General features: G+C 40.0%; 2 protein-coding genes across 3 annotated transcripts; both read right to left on the reverse strand.

The window, feature by feature from the left end:
- Positions 1–1,814: 1,814 nt before the first annotated feature.
- LOC131321179 (U-box domain-containing protein 3) lies at positions 1,815–8,343 on the reverse strand. Its single transcript, XM_058352186.1, has 5 exons — positions 8,164–8,343; positions 5,334–5,614; positions 4,797–4,913; positions 2,758–4,605; positions 1,815–2,224 (listed from the first exon to the last, which is right to left on the reverse strand). Exons 1-5 carry the CDS (start codon positions 8,198–8,200, stop codon positions 2,162–2,164), a joined length of 2,346 nt encoding a protein of 781 aa, XP_058208169.1. The 5' UTR covers positions 8,201–8,343; the 3' UTR covers positions 1,815–2,161.
- A 3,899-nt stretch (positions 8,344–12,242) lies between these two features.
- LOC131321187 (putative E3 ubiquitin-protein ligase XBAT35) lies at positions 12,243–18,241 on the reverse strand. Of its 2 annotated transcripts, none has more exons than XM_058352198.1 (9): positions 17,943–18,241; positions 17,697–17,811; positions 16,948–17,028; positions 16,700–16,788; positions 16,501–16,592; positions 16,207–16,288; positions 15,839–15,941; positions 14,657–14,742; positions 12,243–13,480 (listed from the first exon to the last, which is right to left on the reverse strand). In XM_058352198.1, exons 1-9 carry the CDS (start codon positions 18,042–18,044, stop codon positions 12,512–12,514), a joined length of 1,719 nt encoding a protein of 572 aa, XP_058208181.1. In that variant the 5' UTR covers positions 18,045–18,241; the 3' UTR covers positions 12,243–12,511. The 2 variants fall into 2 exon arrangements, with proteins under 2 accessions (XP_058208181.1, XP_058208174.1); XM_058352191.1 differs by having other exon boundaries at positions 14,657–14,763.
- Between the last annotated feature and the right edge of the window lie 256 nt (positions 18,242–18,497).

Consider the following 18,497-nt stretch of genomic DNA (forward strand, 5'->3'; position numbering starts at 1 on the left):
GTAGAGGGTAGGGCAGAGCAGAGCCGGCTAAAGCCTATTCTGGCTAAATAATCCTTCAGGATTTTATTTTTTTTTGGTAATGTAGGGTATCTGGACCAGTTAACGTTCACGATTAATTTCTATAACTCTTTTTACGGTCTTTTCACACCCACAAGCGTGGGGTGAGGTAATATGAGGAGAATTGAACCCATTGGAGTTTGTCCAACATCGGTTAATTATCTCCTTCAAAATTAGTATATGAGCCTAGGCGGTCTTTCCACTTTTAGCCAATTGGAGAGGCAGCCCACAGCTAGAGTTTCGGAGAATTTGTTCCTCTTGTTTGTATTATAAGCGCACCGTTATTTGTTGTGATCCAAGTGTTACGAATCTTTTGTTTACCTCTCCACGTGTGAGTCAAGAGTCGCACGTACGAGAAAGTGTTGGAGTTTATCCCTTATCGGTTAATTATCTCCTACGATCTCTCTCTCTTTGTCAATTGGTTTGAAATTAAATGCTTTAACAGAACCTAAGATCCTTTTTTTTTTTATCGGCATAACTAAACCTGAGATTTTAAGATAAGAAAAAACCTCTAAAGTCTCAAACTAAGACCATCGGGCATCGCCCGGTTAAGCTGCCAAACAGTTTGATCTGACACCGATGTTTGGGAACAGTTGGTAAAATACACAGCAATGGCTTTTGCATTGGAAATTGAAGATGGCTCCTCTCTTTTTTCTAAGAAACATATTTTACACTCCCCGACTCCATTGAACTCACTGTTAAGCTCTCTCCTCCACATAAATTTACCAAATCATCCCAATTTGTTAATAGTAAAATACTAAGTAGTATGATTAGTCTTATCCACTACTCTCAGACAAATAATCCTCAATTTAAGGAGCCGATTCTTCTCCCTAAAAAAGCAGATGCTACTGTATTGGTAAAACCTATGACAAGCCTATTCAAGGAATCATCGCTGTTTATTGGTTTGGAGCACCTGATCTCATGTCCCCTTTGCTGGTTATGGCAAATTCTTTGACTGAGCAAGAACGCTATGAAATTATGTGATTTGCCTACAACCATATGTTTTTTTCCCAAAAATCACGTGTCCGGACAGACCAGCTTATGCATACCTCGATTAACCTTAAAAACCATAAATCTACCGTTCACTAACAGGGTGCTCAATTGAAGCCGGAGCAAATGCTCTTTAGATTGGCGCCAAAATAGTTGGTAGCATCTAAAAAGTTTTGAACTTGAGAAATTAGAAGAGAGCAAATCCCTAAGTCAAAGCCTATTAGGCCAACCCCTTGGGGTTAACAAGTACTTTGATGCGGGCTGGGCTTCTACCATACCTCCCCCTCCCTGTTGTTGGCAAAGAAAGAACAGCGAATGCATGGGGCCGGGTTGGGCTTCCACCGTGCCTTCCCGCTATGCCACCCAATAGAATTAAAAGACGCAAGCCCCTAAAGAAGTCAAGGTTCTTCCCCCGCACGAAGAAAAGTTCCAACTCGACCAACCGCCACTAGGACCAAATTCTCACATGTTCGTTTTGTTATTACAACCATAATTTTTTATGTCAAAGACAAGGCGATCGTGCCTTGGCAGTGACCATCACAAGCTAGTTCATTATAGCGGGGTTTCGATCTGAATCACTAAAAGGCACTAAATAGCATTGAAGGGAATCGGAGGCCATTGATTCATCAGATAGAGGGACGCTAGATGGCATTGATCAGAGAACGTACATCTACATCTTCAAAAGGGCGTAAGAAGCCTGCCTGCTATGCTCTTTATCAACACCACATTCATTCATAGAACAATCAAGCATAATGTTGAAACTTATATACGAGACAGAAAATTTTCATTAGTCTAAACATTAACATATGTACTGCCCAAACGTATCTGCAACAATATTAAATGAAAAACACACCACTACACTTGCAACAAAACTGCACTCATTTGTCATCTTTGGCCAACTAGGAGATGTACAAGAAGCTAGCCAAAATGAACAAATCTAGTTCCATTCGCATGTCATAAAATCTCATGCACGACGTATGGAGATTTAAAAACAAGTAACAAATATCGTGAAGAGTGATAGTAAAGGGAAATCACAAGGAGGAGCAAGCAGGCAACTTACATCGAGTTGGATACCAAAGGAGTGGCGGTAATTGATAAATACAGCCTCTGCACATTATCTTACTTTACCCATTGGCCCTTCACGCTGGTTTCGAAAGTGACTGAGAAGCTGTTGTGCCTGTGCGAGGATAAAAAAGAAAATAGGCTCATTTCATCATTCCAGACATCTCAAAAAGCCGTTTGTATTTTCTACTTTATTCCTTTTTAGAAGGTTTGGAATACATAGCCAACAAGAACTAACCGACATCATTTGATTGGTGGAGAGGGTTTTACTTTTTTCAAACAAAAGTACATCATCTGTTGACCCGATTAAAGGCCGTGATTGGCAAACAAAACACTTAAAACAGGACGGAGGGAGTGTTAAAACATGCAATCACTATATTTGGGCATGTGTTATGTTTTCCCATGTTTTCTACCTTTAAGTCCATTTGTAAATCTCAATGGTAACCGTAAAGGGAAAACAATACAAGATGGCTCATACTTCTCAACCTAAGACAGGAACTCCATCTCTGGTTTTTGGTGCATCTTTCTCCATTTTATATCATGCCAAGTTTTAACGAACAAGCAGATAGGCGCAAAAATGAAGAGACCTTTGTCTAAAAAACCAAAGAGACAATAAACCACCAAAATTGAAAAGATTAAGCTGCGTACCTTCTCCTTTGCTCTTGGGGTGCCAGACTGAGATAATGCAACAAGAGGTGGAACAGCTCCTTCTTGCAAAACCAGACAACAAAACTTGGTACTATTAATGCACAGTTGGAAAAGTATGGAGGCAGCATTCTCCTTTCCCCGCTGAGACCCTGTCTCTATAAGCTCAACAAGGATCGGTATTCCCTCGGCTCTCACAATTGCCATGCACCCTTCCGCAATTGTGGACAAATTTGCAAGAAGAGCAACGGCCTTGTCTATCATTTCTGCTGTGGGGTCCATTAATTCAACAAGATACTTCACAGCTCCTGCTTGAACGATACGGGCCTTATTCTCATGAAAGATCGATAGGTTAAACAAAGCAGTAGCGGCGTCCTTCTTCCCTCTGAGGGTTCCTGTGTGAAGAAGATCAACCAAGGCCTTAACTGCACTAGAACGGCCAATCTTTACCCTGTATTCTTCCAAAACAGAAAGACTGAACAAAGCCGCCGCAGCATTCTCTTTGGCCCCACCATTTCCTGTTCTCAGAACGTGGATTAGTGGGTCTATCGCTCCGGATTCCGCAATCTTGGCCTTGATGTTTTCGTTAATTGATAGGTTCAGAAGCGCAGTCACTGCATGCTCTTGAGTTAGTTCCACTTCTGAGTATAAAAGCGAGAGCAATGATGCAATCGCTCCAGAACGCCCTATGATGATGCGATTCTCTGTGTTGTGTTTCGCGAGAAACCTCAATTGTGCTGCAGCGGAAGTTTGCACCTCATTTGATTGGCTCCGTAGATCTTCGATGAGTTTCTCAACCTGAGAAGGTGTGGTTAAATCATCACCCCCTGACTTGGGCGATTGAAGCGAAAGCGTTCTTGGGTAGTTACTGTTTCCATTTCCGGATACTTCAGCAATGGTCTTGGAACTATGATATTGTCTCTTGTCCGATAACTTGGGAGGAGAAAATTCTGAATTTTTATTCAAAGGAGAAGAAGAGGCACACTCGGAGATTATTTCACCTGACAACTCGATGCTAGAGACGGCACTCGAGGCTGATTCACTCCTGCTGTGAACATATGACTGATCAGTGGATGAATGTTCTAAGTTTTCCGTTTCCCTGCCACCGCATTCATTTGGTTCTTCCTCGCTAAATCTTGAGGAGGTGTCATTTTTTGGCTTCTGAAACTCATTTCCAACCTCAAGGGAGGATCTTGATATGGAATCATTACTTTGTGAGGAACAACGGAAACTGTCTATGCAAATAAGATCTTGACAAGAAGTTGCATTTTCAGACTGGGACGCGACTGGATTGTTGCGCTCTGGGGTGTTGGAGAGTTTTAAATGGTTTTCTTCACACCAATTTTCTATCAGAGCTTTGACAGTGTAATTGGTAATGATATTTGTGTGAGAGAGCTTTTGACGGGTTTTGGGGCATCTCGAGATCCCGTTATCCAGCCATTTCTTGATGGATGCCTGATCGTAAGTTTGGCCGGAAGCCAAAATCACTGGATCCAACATAAGTTCCAAGGATAAAGGGCAGCGGAAGTATGAAGGGATACTTACACCATTCACGGCTTTAAAGTTCTCTAGTTTAACCATGAAATCACGAATATGGGACATGAGGTCAATGATGTCGTTGATTTGGTCTACTTCCCCTATGGCTTTATGTACTTGGGCTGCCATTCTCTCCTTTTCCAAGGCAATGCTCTCATTCAGCAGTTCCTTGTTGGACGTCAGACTAAAGGAGTCGATTATCTCTATTAGATATTCAGATGGAGGAACCATTCCTTCTCTCCGACTTTTTATAGCCTCTATTATGCATTCTGAAACTTTTTCCAGCTTTAGACATCGAAGTTCCTGCATGCAGTGCTGAAAGAGAGAACCAGAAATGAATTATCAATGCAGCGTAGAGGAATGAACTAAAGAATAGGTAAACAGTTATGACAGAGGAACTAACAAAATTAATTTCCTAACACCAAAAAAAAAAAAATGCAACAAGAAAAACATACTATTTTTGTTTCCTTTTGCTATAACTGAACATAAGCCAACTTCATACCCACCTGAACAGCAGTAAAACTTGAAGTAGAGGGTGATGACTGCAACAATCTACATACAATCTGACAAATCTCAAGTGAAGAGCTTTGCATTTTCATTACCATCAGTTCACTCTTTAGAACCTGGACACGATAAAGGGGCAAAGGAAAGGAAACATTGACTAAGTTAGCAAAACATTACAACGTAGTTAAGAGAGAACAGGTAGTCTTTCTTCACTACAATATGAATCAGATTCCCAAGAGACAAGCAGAAATGGAATACATAATAGATGTCTTTAATGGGTTCAAATTGACCAATGCCCGATTACAAGTTTTCTTCCCCCTGTTCAAAGTTCCAGAATTCGTATGTAGCCTTAGGTGATTCATTTATATTGCTGCTAAAAGGTAAAATGTGTCTTGGGGATGGGCACCAAAAAAATATATAAATTTATAGGAGGCCAAAGCCATATACAAAAGTAGCTAACAATGAACCGCAAGAAGTTCGTTTCCTTCCAGGAATACTCCTTTGGACGGAATCATGAAATGGATCCAGAAGGTACTCACGCTATAAATCTTGCTCATCTTCGAAGACCAACCCTCCATGAACTCCCTAGCCTCGTTAACAGCTAAATCCAGTCCTTCGCACTCTTGGTATAGGGCTTCGTCTGAAGGTACTTTATGATCAACAACATCATCAAGCACCGGTTTCAAAAGCTTCAACAAGCTGGCTATCTTTCTAAAACTCTTTTGGGCAGGCATAGTATTCATTATCTGGCATGAAACTAGATGAATGAATCTAGAAATGCTGTTAACGACACACCTTACAGAATTCGTATCCATCTGACCTGTTTAATAAGGTCACAGTATTAGAAATGTAAAATCTCAGAGAAAAAATGTCAAAAATGACCCTGAATAATGACATAGTAATTTTAAAATAACAGTTTATTGTGGCAAAAAGTGGCCTCAACATTGGCTTGGTCATCATGCAAATGGAAACATGTGCTTTAGCAATTTCAGAGCACAAATATGTCAATACACATCAAGTAAAACAAATTCTGCGCAGATAAATGTATTCCATAGTCTAAAAAGGTGCTATTATTTATCATCCTCATATGTAAGGGTAAGGAAAAGTTTTGTATTCGGGCAGCATTCCCGAAATGCCTTTTTGTTAATAAATTACTTGTCAAAAAAAAAAAAAAGGTAAGGAAAAGTTGAACTATGACATCCAAAAAGTAAAAATTCTCAAGCTAATCACAATGGACATAATCCAAAAAATGAAGACATCAGATAATGTAGACGTAGAAAAGCCATTGATATACCTTGATTCACAACATACATTTTGCATAAAGCTCTCTCATATATCATCATGCAGACACTCACACCCCTACTGCGAACACATCCTTAAATTTCTAAGGAACTAAGGTCCCGTTTGATAACAGTAATAGATGGGTGGGATTCGTAAGGAGATGGGATTATGATTGGGATTGATAATGAGAAGGGATTGGTAATGAGAAGGGATTGGTAATGAGTATGTTTGTTTGAGATGGAATTGGATGATGGGATTATTAATATTATGTTTGTTTGAGATGGGATTAGATGATGAGATTGGATTGATAGAAAGAATTGATAATGAGAAGGGATTGATAATGTAAATGGATTGGGATTGGACTATTAATACCATCTCCCCCAGGGTATTCCTAATATCCCCTAATCCCCGGCTTGTAAGTCCATTGGATTCATAGTCCAAACTCATTTTGGGTTACCAAACGAAGTATTGATAGTCCCTTGGGATTGGTAGTCCAATCCTAAGGGCTAAGAGGGTTAACTAATATCATTCCAGGAAGTGATAACTTGGGGTGGCCAAGTTTCACCACATTGTAAATGATTCCCCATCTCAATAAATAGAAAGCCATAGAATATTACAAAATCACCTTCATCTTCCCGTTATGAACGTGTTTTCAATCAAATCTTGCGAAAAAACAGCTATCTTGACCCAGAAAAAAAAAAAAAAGCATGGAGAACATACCTTGACGAAAGAAAGTAGGATGGAAAAGAGAGGCCAGTCACCCATAAAACACTAAACAGATTTTGGAGAATGAGGAAGAGAACCACCGCCCCCTGAATAAAGCCCCAACACTATCGAATTGCCTACTCGATGCGTTTTACCCAGTATAAGCAGACTAAGCACTTTGCATACAACCAACTGGAATGGAAAACGGTTGCTCATTGGTTGCAAGATCACACTTGTGGTGCCAAATCACTTCAAAATCTGAAGTAAAATAACCACCACCAGCACTATTAGCATTTTTCAGGGAATGGGTATTTGGCTGATTAATTGTAGATATGAGCTTCTCCATGAACTAAGCACATAAATGACTTTCTTCCATCAATTGTTCAGTGATGCATCCATAAGAAGTGCACAATTCTATTACAAATTTTCTTTCAAAGAAGTACAAGTCCTAGTTGGGTTAGGAGATCTAAAAGTTCATATTAGCTCATGTAATGCCAATGTTTCAATGGAGCCCATATTTTAAAGACTTTTGTGAAGCTTTTAACCTTCACAGCATCCTCTATGATATAACTAAGCTTTCAAAGGAGCTTCTTGAAAATGATACATATTAACTGCAACCCAAAACTAGTGAAACGGGTTTTTGACGGATTATTTCACGTGTTTAAAATTTTGCTAGCCAGGATTCAGCTTTGTGCTACATGGGATCGACTCTAAGACTAAGACAACCCCGCTCCGAAGTTGTTAACACCTTTACCAGATTTTGCCCAACTTTAGATCCATCTATAGTAACAGGTTTAGCAAATGCAAAGCAAGGGAGGATAGAAAGAATGAGAGCAATAAAAAAGGCGTAGATAAATAACGTTTCGAATAATATTGAAGGCAATTGCATTGCAACAACAATGTATTCTGATGCATATACAGGTTGAGGGCCTTGAGGCATACTGCAGCTACAACAACTAATCTTTCCACTAATGGGCGTGCAATGGCCTTATGATTCCTTAATCATGAGCTAGAATTGGGTTACTTTCCAAAACAAAGTTGTAAAGCACATGGTTGCCTATGAAATCTACAATCTTTAACTTGATATCTAGTGTCTGATAAAAAAGAAATTAATTCAACAATTGAATTCTTACAAATCCTTGTTTGGAAAGATAGGTAAGATTAAAGAATCTCGCCTGCGGAATCCCAAATATGAGATAGATGAAACAACTTTGTTTGATTCTTGCTTGAATTTATTCGAGACCCACCACTGATTTTATCTTTTACCCATCAAATTATATACAAGAAATGGGTAAGAGGCACCATTCCACGAGTAAAAAAGAAAGTTGAAGCGTATCAAAACAAAAAAACAAAAAAAAACCAGAAAGTTGAATAGAAAATTACCTGGGTTGTTGTGGCCTGAAGTGATGGGTGAAGGCATTTACAGATTTCAAGAAAACCCACAAAGCAAGGAACCCTTTTGTCAATTTTCCTAACAGTGCTCCATTGCGGAGAGAAAGAGAGAGAGAGAGAGACGCAAGAACCAGAAATAGAAACAGGGAAAAGCAAAAGAAGGGGGTTGGAATGATGGGTCCCGCGTTTAGTTTAAGAAGATTGTTGGGTGTCGCGGGTGATCATAAATTAATAACATCATGCAACATTAATTAGTGATAAAAGAATCTGAATTATGATTAGGGAGGAGAAAGAGTGAAGACTTTTCATTAATTATTAGGATGAAAAAGGAATGATATCCAAGAAAGATTTTAGAAACATTGGTTTCCAGGAGGATAAAAAAAAAAAACATTGGTTTCCAGGTGTAATCTTTTGTTAAACAACTAATATAGCTGTAATCATCATTCTAACAAAAATATGTAGTTGTAACCATGGAACCTATAGATTAGGTTTTAAACCGGATGCTCTAGGCTAGTTTTCGTGGACTTGGGGACCCTGTTGACCATGTGGTCAGCATGGGTGTTGTCTGGCCCAAACTACATCGTTTTGCTGCTTGGGAATGATCTCCATTCGGCTATTCCTTTATTCTCGTCTCTGATTAATGGATTTCTTGATTATTTTTAGATCCCACAAAAATATTCAAACAACTCATTATTATTAAAATATTTTTTAATTGACTCCTACAAAAAATTAGCTAAATCAGATATTGGTAGGGGTTGTTTTAGAATTCGTAGCCCTATGAATTCTTAAACAACCCCAACTAATATCGAATTTAGCTAATTTTTTTTAGGAGCCGATACAAATATTTAAATCATTAATCTCTTGTCCATTTAATGAGTACCAAACAAGCATAAAAAGGGACCATACCCTTCCCAAGCAGCAAAACGGTGTAGTTTGGGCTGGACAACACCCATGCTGACCCCACGGTCAGCAGGGTCCCCAAGTCTAATTTTTGCGCATCTCAACGAATTTCGGAGTCTGAAGTTAACAATTGAGCAAACTCTCTAGTGACCATAATGTTTGAAATGTATAGTCTCTGTGAAATTTGAAAACACGACCTCATGGAACAAGTACTTATTTGATATCTCATGCCGCTTGACCGAGCCCGAGTTGAAGCTATTAAAAATAGTTTAGGCCGTTCAGTGCAAATTATAAATTCTTGTCCACCTCTCCCACACTCTCTCCCCACAGAAAATACCGGAAGATAACAAGAGCAAATAGAAATTCATGCCCAACCAATGCAAGGAATATTCTTTATTGCTGATTTCTGCTTTGGCAATAACTGTCCACGAGAAAAATTCAATGCGAGGACTAGAGAAATTTATCCACATTATTTTGTGAACTTTCTTCATGTTATCAACATCTTAATAAGGTCAATTTTTCTCTATGTGTTGGACACGCGACCCTTCAGTATTCTGGTGATTTACCATATAACACTGCCTCACACTTGACAAGGTTCGAACTCTAAACCTTCATGTTGAACTCGCTTTATGATTTTTAGCGTCCACGTTATTAACATCTTAATAAGTTCAATTTGATCCATGCATTGTACATGCGACCATTCATTGTTACCTCATAAGCACTAACCATTTAACACAGTTGTATGAAGTTAGTGCATTTCGAAATCATACTACATGGTATCGGATCAATGTGATTTTTGACGTGGTTAATGTTTTCAGCGAGCTCTAAAACATAAATGGTTTCAATCATTGTTTTGGGCTCGGAAAAGGCGCACAAATGGCCCAAAACTGGACCGGACCGGATCAAATGAAAACTGGACTGATATGACTCCACCCATCTCACCTTACCTTTGAAACAACAACCCCCCCCCCCCCCCCCCCGGCCTTTTCAGGTAGGTCCAAGGTCCACCTTTTAAGCTGGAGTTCACAATCCTGGTCAAACCCCAACCCCCCCCCCCCCCCCCCCTCCACCCATAGGCAGCAACTAAGGTCCAAAACTTTTTCAGCACAAGGAAAAATGATTTCAAGTTACTATTAAGCAATATGATGACAACTTTTGTCTCCCCACTCTTTTAACCTTTTAATAATTGGTCGTCAAAACTTTCGCGACTGGACTGAAAAGGAAAATATTCGAGGTGCATATAAGTTGACCTGGACACTCTAAACTGTCGGTAAAAAAAAAGAAGGAAAAGTTAGAGGCGGAAAAGAGGTCTAATCAAAGGATGATGCTACGGTGTCCACCCGCCGTTTGGAGACACTGTAATTTTTGGCATAACTGACAATTACAAGCATAACAAAAATCAGTAACATGTATAACTAAAGCCTTTGTAAGGTTTTGGTTATACACATCACTAATCTTGGTTATGCTTGTAATGGTCAGTTATGCCAAAAATTACGGTGTCCCCAAACGGCTGATGGACACCGTAGCATTTCCCCTAATGAAAACATAAAGCAACTAAAGTCCATTTTCAATGAAATCATGGAAATAGTGATACACCCAGGTTTTATGAGTAAAAGAGCAATAAAGAGGTCTCCCTTGCTGTAATCAACTGAACTCAGAATTCACTGCTACTATTTTTGTGGGTTATCAAGATTGACTATTTGACTTCTACGGGGAAGAGGCATGCGAATATTGGTGGCGGCGGATCCGGTCAATTTGGCTACCGATCAATTCGGTCCATTTGGTGAATTCGGATCATCCAAAAGTGTTTAGGACGGTCCAGATTTAAAGAGGTATTTTAGAGAAGAAGGAAAAAAACAGAAAGAATAAGAAACATTCTCTTTAAATCTGGACTGTCCAAACACTTTTGGACGGTCCGGATACACCAAATGGACCGAACTAATCCGTAGCCAAATTGACCAGATCCAATCCCGCGAATATTGTGTAAATGTCAGTTGCAAAATACCCATAAAAAAAAGGGGTCCGAATTCGCTACATAAGAGCAAGTCCACCGAGCTGCCAAATGATCTTATACTGGCAAAATTTGGCAAAAATCCTCTCCACCAGGCAGCGTTGTTGATGTCAAATTTTGGCAGCACCATTTTTGGTGCCATTCGGACTCCAATGCCAATGGGAAGAACAAAAAAAGGTAGTTTTGGTAAAACCATAATGACACCAATGGGTTAGATCGTCGAAGAAGGGATCGACTTAGCAGACGAAAGCCGACTTTCCCGAAGAATAAAACGACTTTGTATATAGCGACTTCTTTCACGCGAACAAAGCGACTTATTCAAATATGACACCACTTTAATCTTCAGAACACAGGGTAACTCATGTGGTCTTTGATGAGGAAGGAAGGAAGCAAGCCATGTGCTGGTTTCGTCATCTGGCCTCGAAAATGGTAAGGTGGGTCTAGCAAATTTTGATGCAATTGGCCCAGGTGTTTGCACCTATGCACTCACATGCCCAAAAGGAGACAAATCTTCAGCCTAGGGGGTAGTACAGTCCAAGAAATCATCCAAGGAACACATTCTGTGGCTGTCCAGGCTTCTTTGTGTTGAGCTGTGAAAACTGATCAAGCTCCTTGGAGTTGTCTGCACCCTGCAGCTGTTTGAGCTGTCTAGAACGAAGCTGTCTAAAAATCTCACTCGGGACGGTCCGTACAACCGTGTTATCTGGCTTCAATCCTTGCGCTCTCTTGTTTCTGTCCGGACGAGAGTCACGTCTATCTAGATGGTCGGGACTGAGAAAACACACGTTTTGGTGATTTTTTTGGGTTTCTGATGTATTGTGTTGCCTTGCACTATTGCCACTATAAAAGGAACACATAGGGCAGCCCTTATTGTTACTTGTTCACTTTTCATCATAATGAAGCCCCCCAGCACCCCCTGGAGTATGATTAGGCAAATTGCTCAAGTCAGAATCACGTATATCGCGTATCTTGTTCTTTCGATTGCTTGTTTATTTTGCTCATGTGTGTTCTCTTTGCCCTAACACTTTGAACGTTCATCTACGCTTCCAACATTTTAACTACAACACTATCAAGGGCACCACACTTTTTTGTTCATCAAACAGCAGCCTTTCCAAATTATTTTCAACCATCATTTAATAAACCAACGCAAGAGCTTCACTTTGGGAAGAACTGAAACACTAGTGAAGAATTGGCAGAAAATATTAAGCACAAAACAGCTTCACTTTGGGTTCAAACACAACAGATATATACTGGGGTAAAAACGTGTTAGCGTACAATCATGGACGCTTTGACTCAAGAAATAGACCTCATATACAGTAATAAACAAACAGTGTGTGTGCCACATGTATACTGCAAAGAACCCGTAAAAAAATTCAAGGGAGACATCTTCACCTGCAAAACTAAGAGCACGAGGTCCAGTTTTGTTCCTCAAACAGCATAGATTCTGATGACCTGAATTATCTTAGCTCGGCAAACAGGGCAATCCCCTTTCTTGGTTTTTATCTCGTCCAAACAAGACATGCAACCAGCCATGTGACCACAGGGAATGCACGCACCCTCAACTGGAGCTTCCCAACATATCACACAAGAGGAAGAACTGTCCTCGTCTCCATCTTTAGCTTCGCTACTTGTAGAAGCTTCCTGCTCCACACAGGGAACAGAAAAGTCCACAGGGCTGTAATCAATGGAGGGATAATGAATGGGACCATCATATATATCCCCTACATGAAGCGGAGGAGCTGAAGGAGCCGAAGAAGCCAATACAGGAATTGGATTTGGTGTTTGGACTGGAGGAGGAATATTATGTGGAGTATAAATAGCTTGACTAGGATTACTACTGGGCGTGGCTTTGGCCACTCCCCATCCAATGTCCTCTTCTGTATTTGGTGTGTGAGTAGCTTGAATCGGATTCTTAGTGGACGTGGATTCGGGCACTCCCCAACCATTGTGCTCTTCTCTAGTTGGTGTAGAAGTAGCTTGAATCGGATTGTTACTGGTGGATTCAGGGACTCCCCATCCGTTGAACTCTACTCGAGTTGGCGTATAAGCAGCTTGAATCGGATTCCTAGTGGGTGTGGATTCGGGCACTCCCCATCCGTTGTGCTCTTCTGTAGTTGGCTTATCCATCCATCCACTGCTGCTTGCTTCTGAAGGTGGATACCCACCAAACGATCCCAATCCATTTTGACTGGTGTCATTTGTAGTGGCCCCCCAACCATTTACAATATTAGCACCAGAGGTTGGGTGGTCATTGGGCCGAAACAGTAGTCTATCTTCCATAGCAGACTGAATAGACGCGTTTATTGCCATTGCTAGTTCCGCAGCTTCTGCAGCAGTTTGACTTTCAGTTATTGGAGCTGAAGTTTCGCTATCATGTGGTACTTGCGGTGGCATAACCTGGAATACCAGAGGGTTGATCAGGGGTGCACAAGGTGGATTTCGAATTTGCAGGTGGTGTCAATAGAGTACACAAGATGAAAGAAAATGACAGTTCTGCTAGTTAAAAATTTCCAATTAGGCACCCAGAAAAAAGATTGTGTAACCCCTGTTCTGGCCCAATAGTTTCATTCACATTCCAAAATTTCACAAGTTAGTTGGTGAGCCTTAAAGTTCAAGGAAGAAAATAGTTCAAAGGTGTAAAGATGTAAAAAAATCCCGCAAATGACATAATAAGGCAGAATGCTGTTGCATGTTAAGCGTTCTCCATCCTTCCTTCTGAAAGGACCAGACTGCTATCTTTATCTCACATTGTGACTATATAGATACTGATACCCAACAGTCAGTGAGCCACATGCTTCTAGCAGTTGACGTCGGACAACAGAAGTAAGAAAAGAAAATCCAAGCAGAAATTCTAACTCATTTTAACCCTAAAAGTCGCCATAGCATTTCCAATCTTGCATCTTGTAGAATAAGCCGAGCATTCCAAAAAGGAAAAAAGAAGAAGGTTTAAACGAAGTTATTGCGGACTGATTAGCAGTGTTCTAAATCGCGGCCTCGGCGGTGCCTAGGTGCTTGGCGTCAGCTCGGCGTCATGATTTCACCCTCGGCGGCTCAATCGGCGGATGGGGAGATTTGGTGGAGATTGGCGGAACTTGGCAGAGCTTGGCGGTTAGGCGGCTAAGGGAGATTTGGCGGAGCTAGGCGGCCATCTTGGCGGGGCTTGATTGCCTTGAAAATATTTCAAATATATTTTTTTGAAAAAAAACACCAAATCGCTTGGCAACGGGTCACCGCTTGACTAGCGCCGAGCACCATTTAGAACACTGCTGATTAGCTATACTTTGCATTATAAGAGCCTAAACACTTGCAGCCTGTAAACCTTTCAATATATCTCCTTTCCCTAAAATCAGCAGTATGTTCTACCAAATTATACAGCCCCCCATCACTATCCAACTACGTAAAACTATCCGTTCTTTATCTTAGTTCGATATCTAAAAGTTATCTACCAAGTCCCACATGGTAACTAACGATTATGTATCTTGATTCCTCTACAGGCATGATGTTTTACTCCACATAAAATGCACACATCAGAAAACAAGCTTAAGACTGAGAGAAACTGTCTTTGAATTGTACCTGAGGAATTCCTCTGCAGGCATTGTATAATAATTCAATTTGCTGCTTGTCGCAACCACTGGCAGATGCAAACTTGTATCGAGTTTCTGTTATGGAAGAACATGATCCTTTGGATAGATATATAAAGCACGGCAAGGACAGGCAGTCATTAATTGGAAGATGAATTTTACAACCAAGCTCAATACTATGCACATACTCCGGCCATGCATAAATTAGTTTCTTATGCCACATTAACAATGAAGACTAACGTCTAAAGCCTTATTTATCTAAAACAATGGCATCCAGGACACATCTCCCTTTTGACAAAAGGCACTCTACAGAACTGTCAGATATAAAATTTCTTCCTGAATTCACAAAGTCACTTTGACGTGCCTTTTTGTCAAGATCTAGTGAGTAATTACGAGTTCACCCTATATGTGTGGTGTACTGGTTTGTGACTCCAGCAAAAAACTGCAGAAAAGGTACCTGTTAAAACAGAATTCCTACACGAAATGGGTTAATGCTTAAACAAAGTGTACAATATCTTGAGGCTGCAAAACACATCCTTAAGCTATGTGGACATGGAGGCGAGTGTTGCATTTCAACAAAGACGTGGAATAAATCATGGAAAATTGAGACACGGGCACATGTGAGTTTACTATTGCCAACATATATCCGTATAGGGTTGGTAATATGGAAAGTAAAGCATAAATGAAACTAACAGCTAGTCTCTACTTCGAAATTCCTTCAAAAAAGCAGAATAATCCTCCTTTACGTTTTTTAAGAATCAAAACATAGCAGTTGAGTAAGTGTGCGAACAAGATTCGCAGGAGGTGGAGTGGGTCTCATGCAGAAAGACAAGACCGCAATCATCAGAAATACTGCATAACATACACGTGTATGCGAGTCCTAAAACCTACGTACATCAACATCAAAACGAAGTTACGATGCCATTCCTTTTAGTGCGAGGAACAGGCACTGCCAGGTTAGTCACGTGTGGGAATTCCTCATCTTAGTTCAACGAGTAAGCACCAAACCACCAACTAATGCTAAATGCCTTCAATTTTTCCCTCTGAGCAAAAACTAAAATGAAGATTTGCAGAAATAAGTAATGTGATTATTTTTTCCTTTTTTGCTCCAATCCTTAATTGAGTTATATAAGTAACCCAAAATTTTCACAATCAGTTTCGGTCAAGAGGTTACTTGAGAATTTGTCGAAAATTATCAGAGTGGCATCCGATTGGTGGAATTTTAGTTCCTCAATATCAGCCTTCCACAAAGCAACAACTGTACGAGGCTGGGCATCCTATTCATTGAACAAAGAACCACATAAGGAAACTATTGAAAGTGCTGCAGTTTTTTTGATCGGAAAGTGCTTCAGTACAAATGTTTTATTTACCAAAAGAAGTAAAGAACACTGACTCCAAAAGCAGAGCCCCAAAATATCTTTTGCAGGTATCTAAGAAATCAATTTTGTATAACTGATAAAAGGTATGAAAACTTAATATCAATTCATAGCAATTGGAATCACAATGCAAACAATTAACGCTGATTTTGACTAATCTCTATACCTGCAAAGAAGAATAAATGACTAGCTCCAATTTCAGAGGCTTCTGTGGATTATGTGAACCACAAGGTACAACGACAGCCCAACTGCAATTAAGGAACAATCAGCTAGTGCACCAAATGCTTTGCCAGAAATAATAATTCAATCTCCCTTTCAAAAAAACAGCAGAGTCATCCGGTCGTACTGATAGACAGTAAAGTAAAAGGCAGCATACAGATGAGGAGTCTTTACTAAAAGAAAAAGTTCAGACAAAATAGTCAAAGGCAGTAACAAAATAGAAACTGAAGACTAAACTGACATCTTCCTTGATAACAACTGCGGAGCAAATGCTTCAAGAAAGCTTGGACCATAAAACTCCCTCAACCAGCCGGAGAAAAAGCAAATATGATTCTGGAAAAGCAACGCATAAAAATATAGAAGTCAAACACAAATTTCTTGAATACACATTAAGGATCCCCAAATATACAACTTTGGACATTTGACAAGCTCAAGACTACCTCAATTGCACGAACTACATTGACGAACCCTCTTGATCTAGCAACAGTAAGTGGAGTTTGACCATCATCATTTCTCACCAAAGGATTTGCTGACGATGATAATAATGATTAAAGAAAGGAAAAGGAAATCCATAACATCTCCACATGTGGCTAATCACTCAACACAAAGTGGTCCTTCACCAAACTTAAACTTGGAGGGAGATAATGACCACTAGCATTCTTACCCACTCTGAAGCAACAACACATACCTCCATGGGATAAAAGCAACTTAACAGTATGATCCAAGCCTCTTTTTGCGGCATGATGCAATGGAGTACCAGCATGAAGCCCTAAAGAAATATCGGTAAGTACAATTCCAATCTATAACGATCAAACACAAATAATTCGGTTTCAGTTTATCACTAGCACGAAGACAAAGTATTACCACAGACAAAACAATAAGCATTAAGCACTTTAAATGTTCAATAGCATATGCTGATATATTCATTTGGATTTTTCTACGGATAATTTCTCACAACCATAGAACTGATTGTTGAAAAATCGGCCAAACCAACAAAAACACAACACCAACAAAAACACAACGGGAGAAGAACAATCAAGAAACAAAACATAGAACGCAAGACACACAGGTTTTACGCGATTCCCCAACTCTATAATTTAGTACATCCTGGCTCCCACCAGTTTTTACGATCTATCAAATGAAGAATGGAGACAGCAAGTTACATTGGTTGCGAATAGGATCTATTTTCTAACCAAGCAATTACCGTAATAATTCTATCTAGGTCGAACCCAGAATAGTCAGCGAAATGCAAATTAGAGTGAATCATGCTTCACAAAATCCAAAACTAATCGCAAACATCCAACTAAACCGCGATTAATAAATCCTCGATAAGTACCATTTCCTTATCAAAAACAAAACATGGGTTACTCATAAAATTTACCTTTCATATTAGTAGTTGCCAAACCAAAGCACTCTATTTGGGACATATAAACATACCTGGACGGTAAGCGTTGACATTTGCACCTAGTTCGATCAAAGTCTTCGCCGAAATAAATCGTTCAGGATCCATACAAGCCACAATGAGCGGGGTCTTTCCGTCTTTGTCAACCCACTGCATTAACATGAACTCAAAAATCATCAACTCAAAGTAGGTTTTTTTCCTAATCATTTTATCATGTGCAATTCAGTTGCTTTTATACTCGTACATATAGCTTTGGATACAGATATGGAGGATAAAAATACCTCGAGGCCTGCACCCTCACTGCAAAGGGATTTGACAGCTTCAATGTTTCCATTGAGAGCATTCTCGTAGAGTAACTCCTCTTTGGATTGTTGTTGCCCCATCGCACCGAATGCGAATTCAGATGGGTTTGAAAGTACCACAAGGCTCGCTTCTCTTTATTTACATTTTTTAACGGGAAGGATGTAGACGAGAGAGAGAGAGAGAATTACTTAGCAGAGAGGATTTGTCTAATTTGACGAAGGAAACTTCGAAGAATCTTGATTGTTTGGATTATTGAACAGCCCGCAAGCAAGAGCCTGTTCAATGATTGATTTTTCAGTGCCGAGCGGGTATATACTATATGGTACCCCGCTCGTTCATCCGAGCCGTTCAATTTTTTTAGTGTCGAGCGGGTATATTCTACGTGGTATTCGTTCTGCGCATCCGAGTCATCCGATACACTTTTGGACGGCTCGGATTAAAACTCTCTTTCTCCTCTCACCCAACATTTTCTTCCTCATTTTTTTCTCTTCAAATCTGAGCTGTTCAAACATGCAATGAACAGTTTGGATACG

This window comes from Rhododendron vialii, chromosome 1a (genome assembly GCF_030253575.1).
Source record: "Rhododendron vialii isolate Sample 1 chromosome 1a, ASM3025357v1".
Lineage (NCBI taxonomy): Eukaryota > Viridiplantae > Streptophyta > Magnoliopsida > Ericales > Ericaceae > Rhododendron > Rhododendron vialii.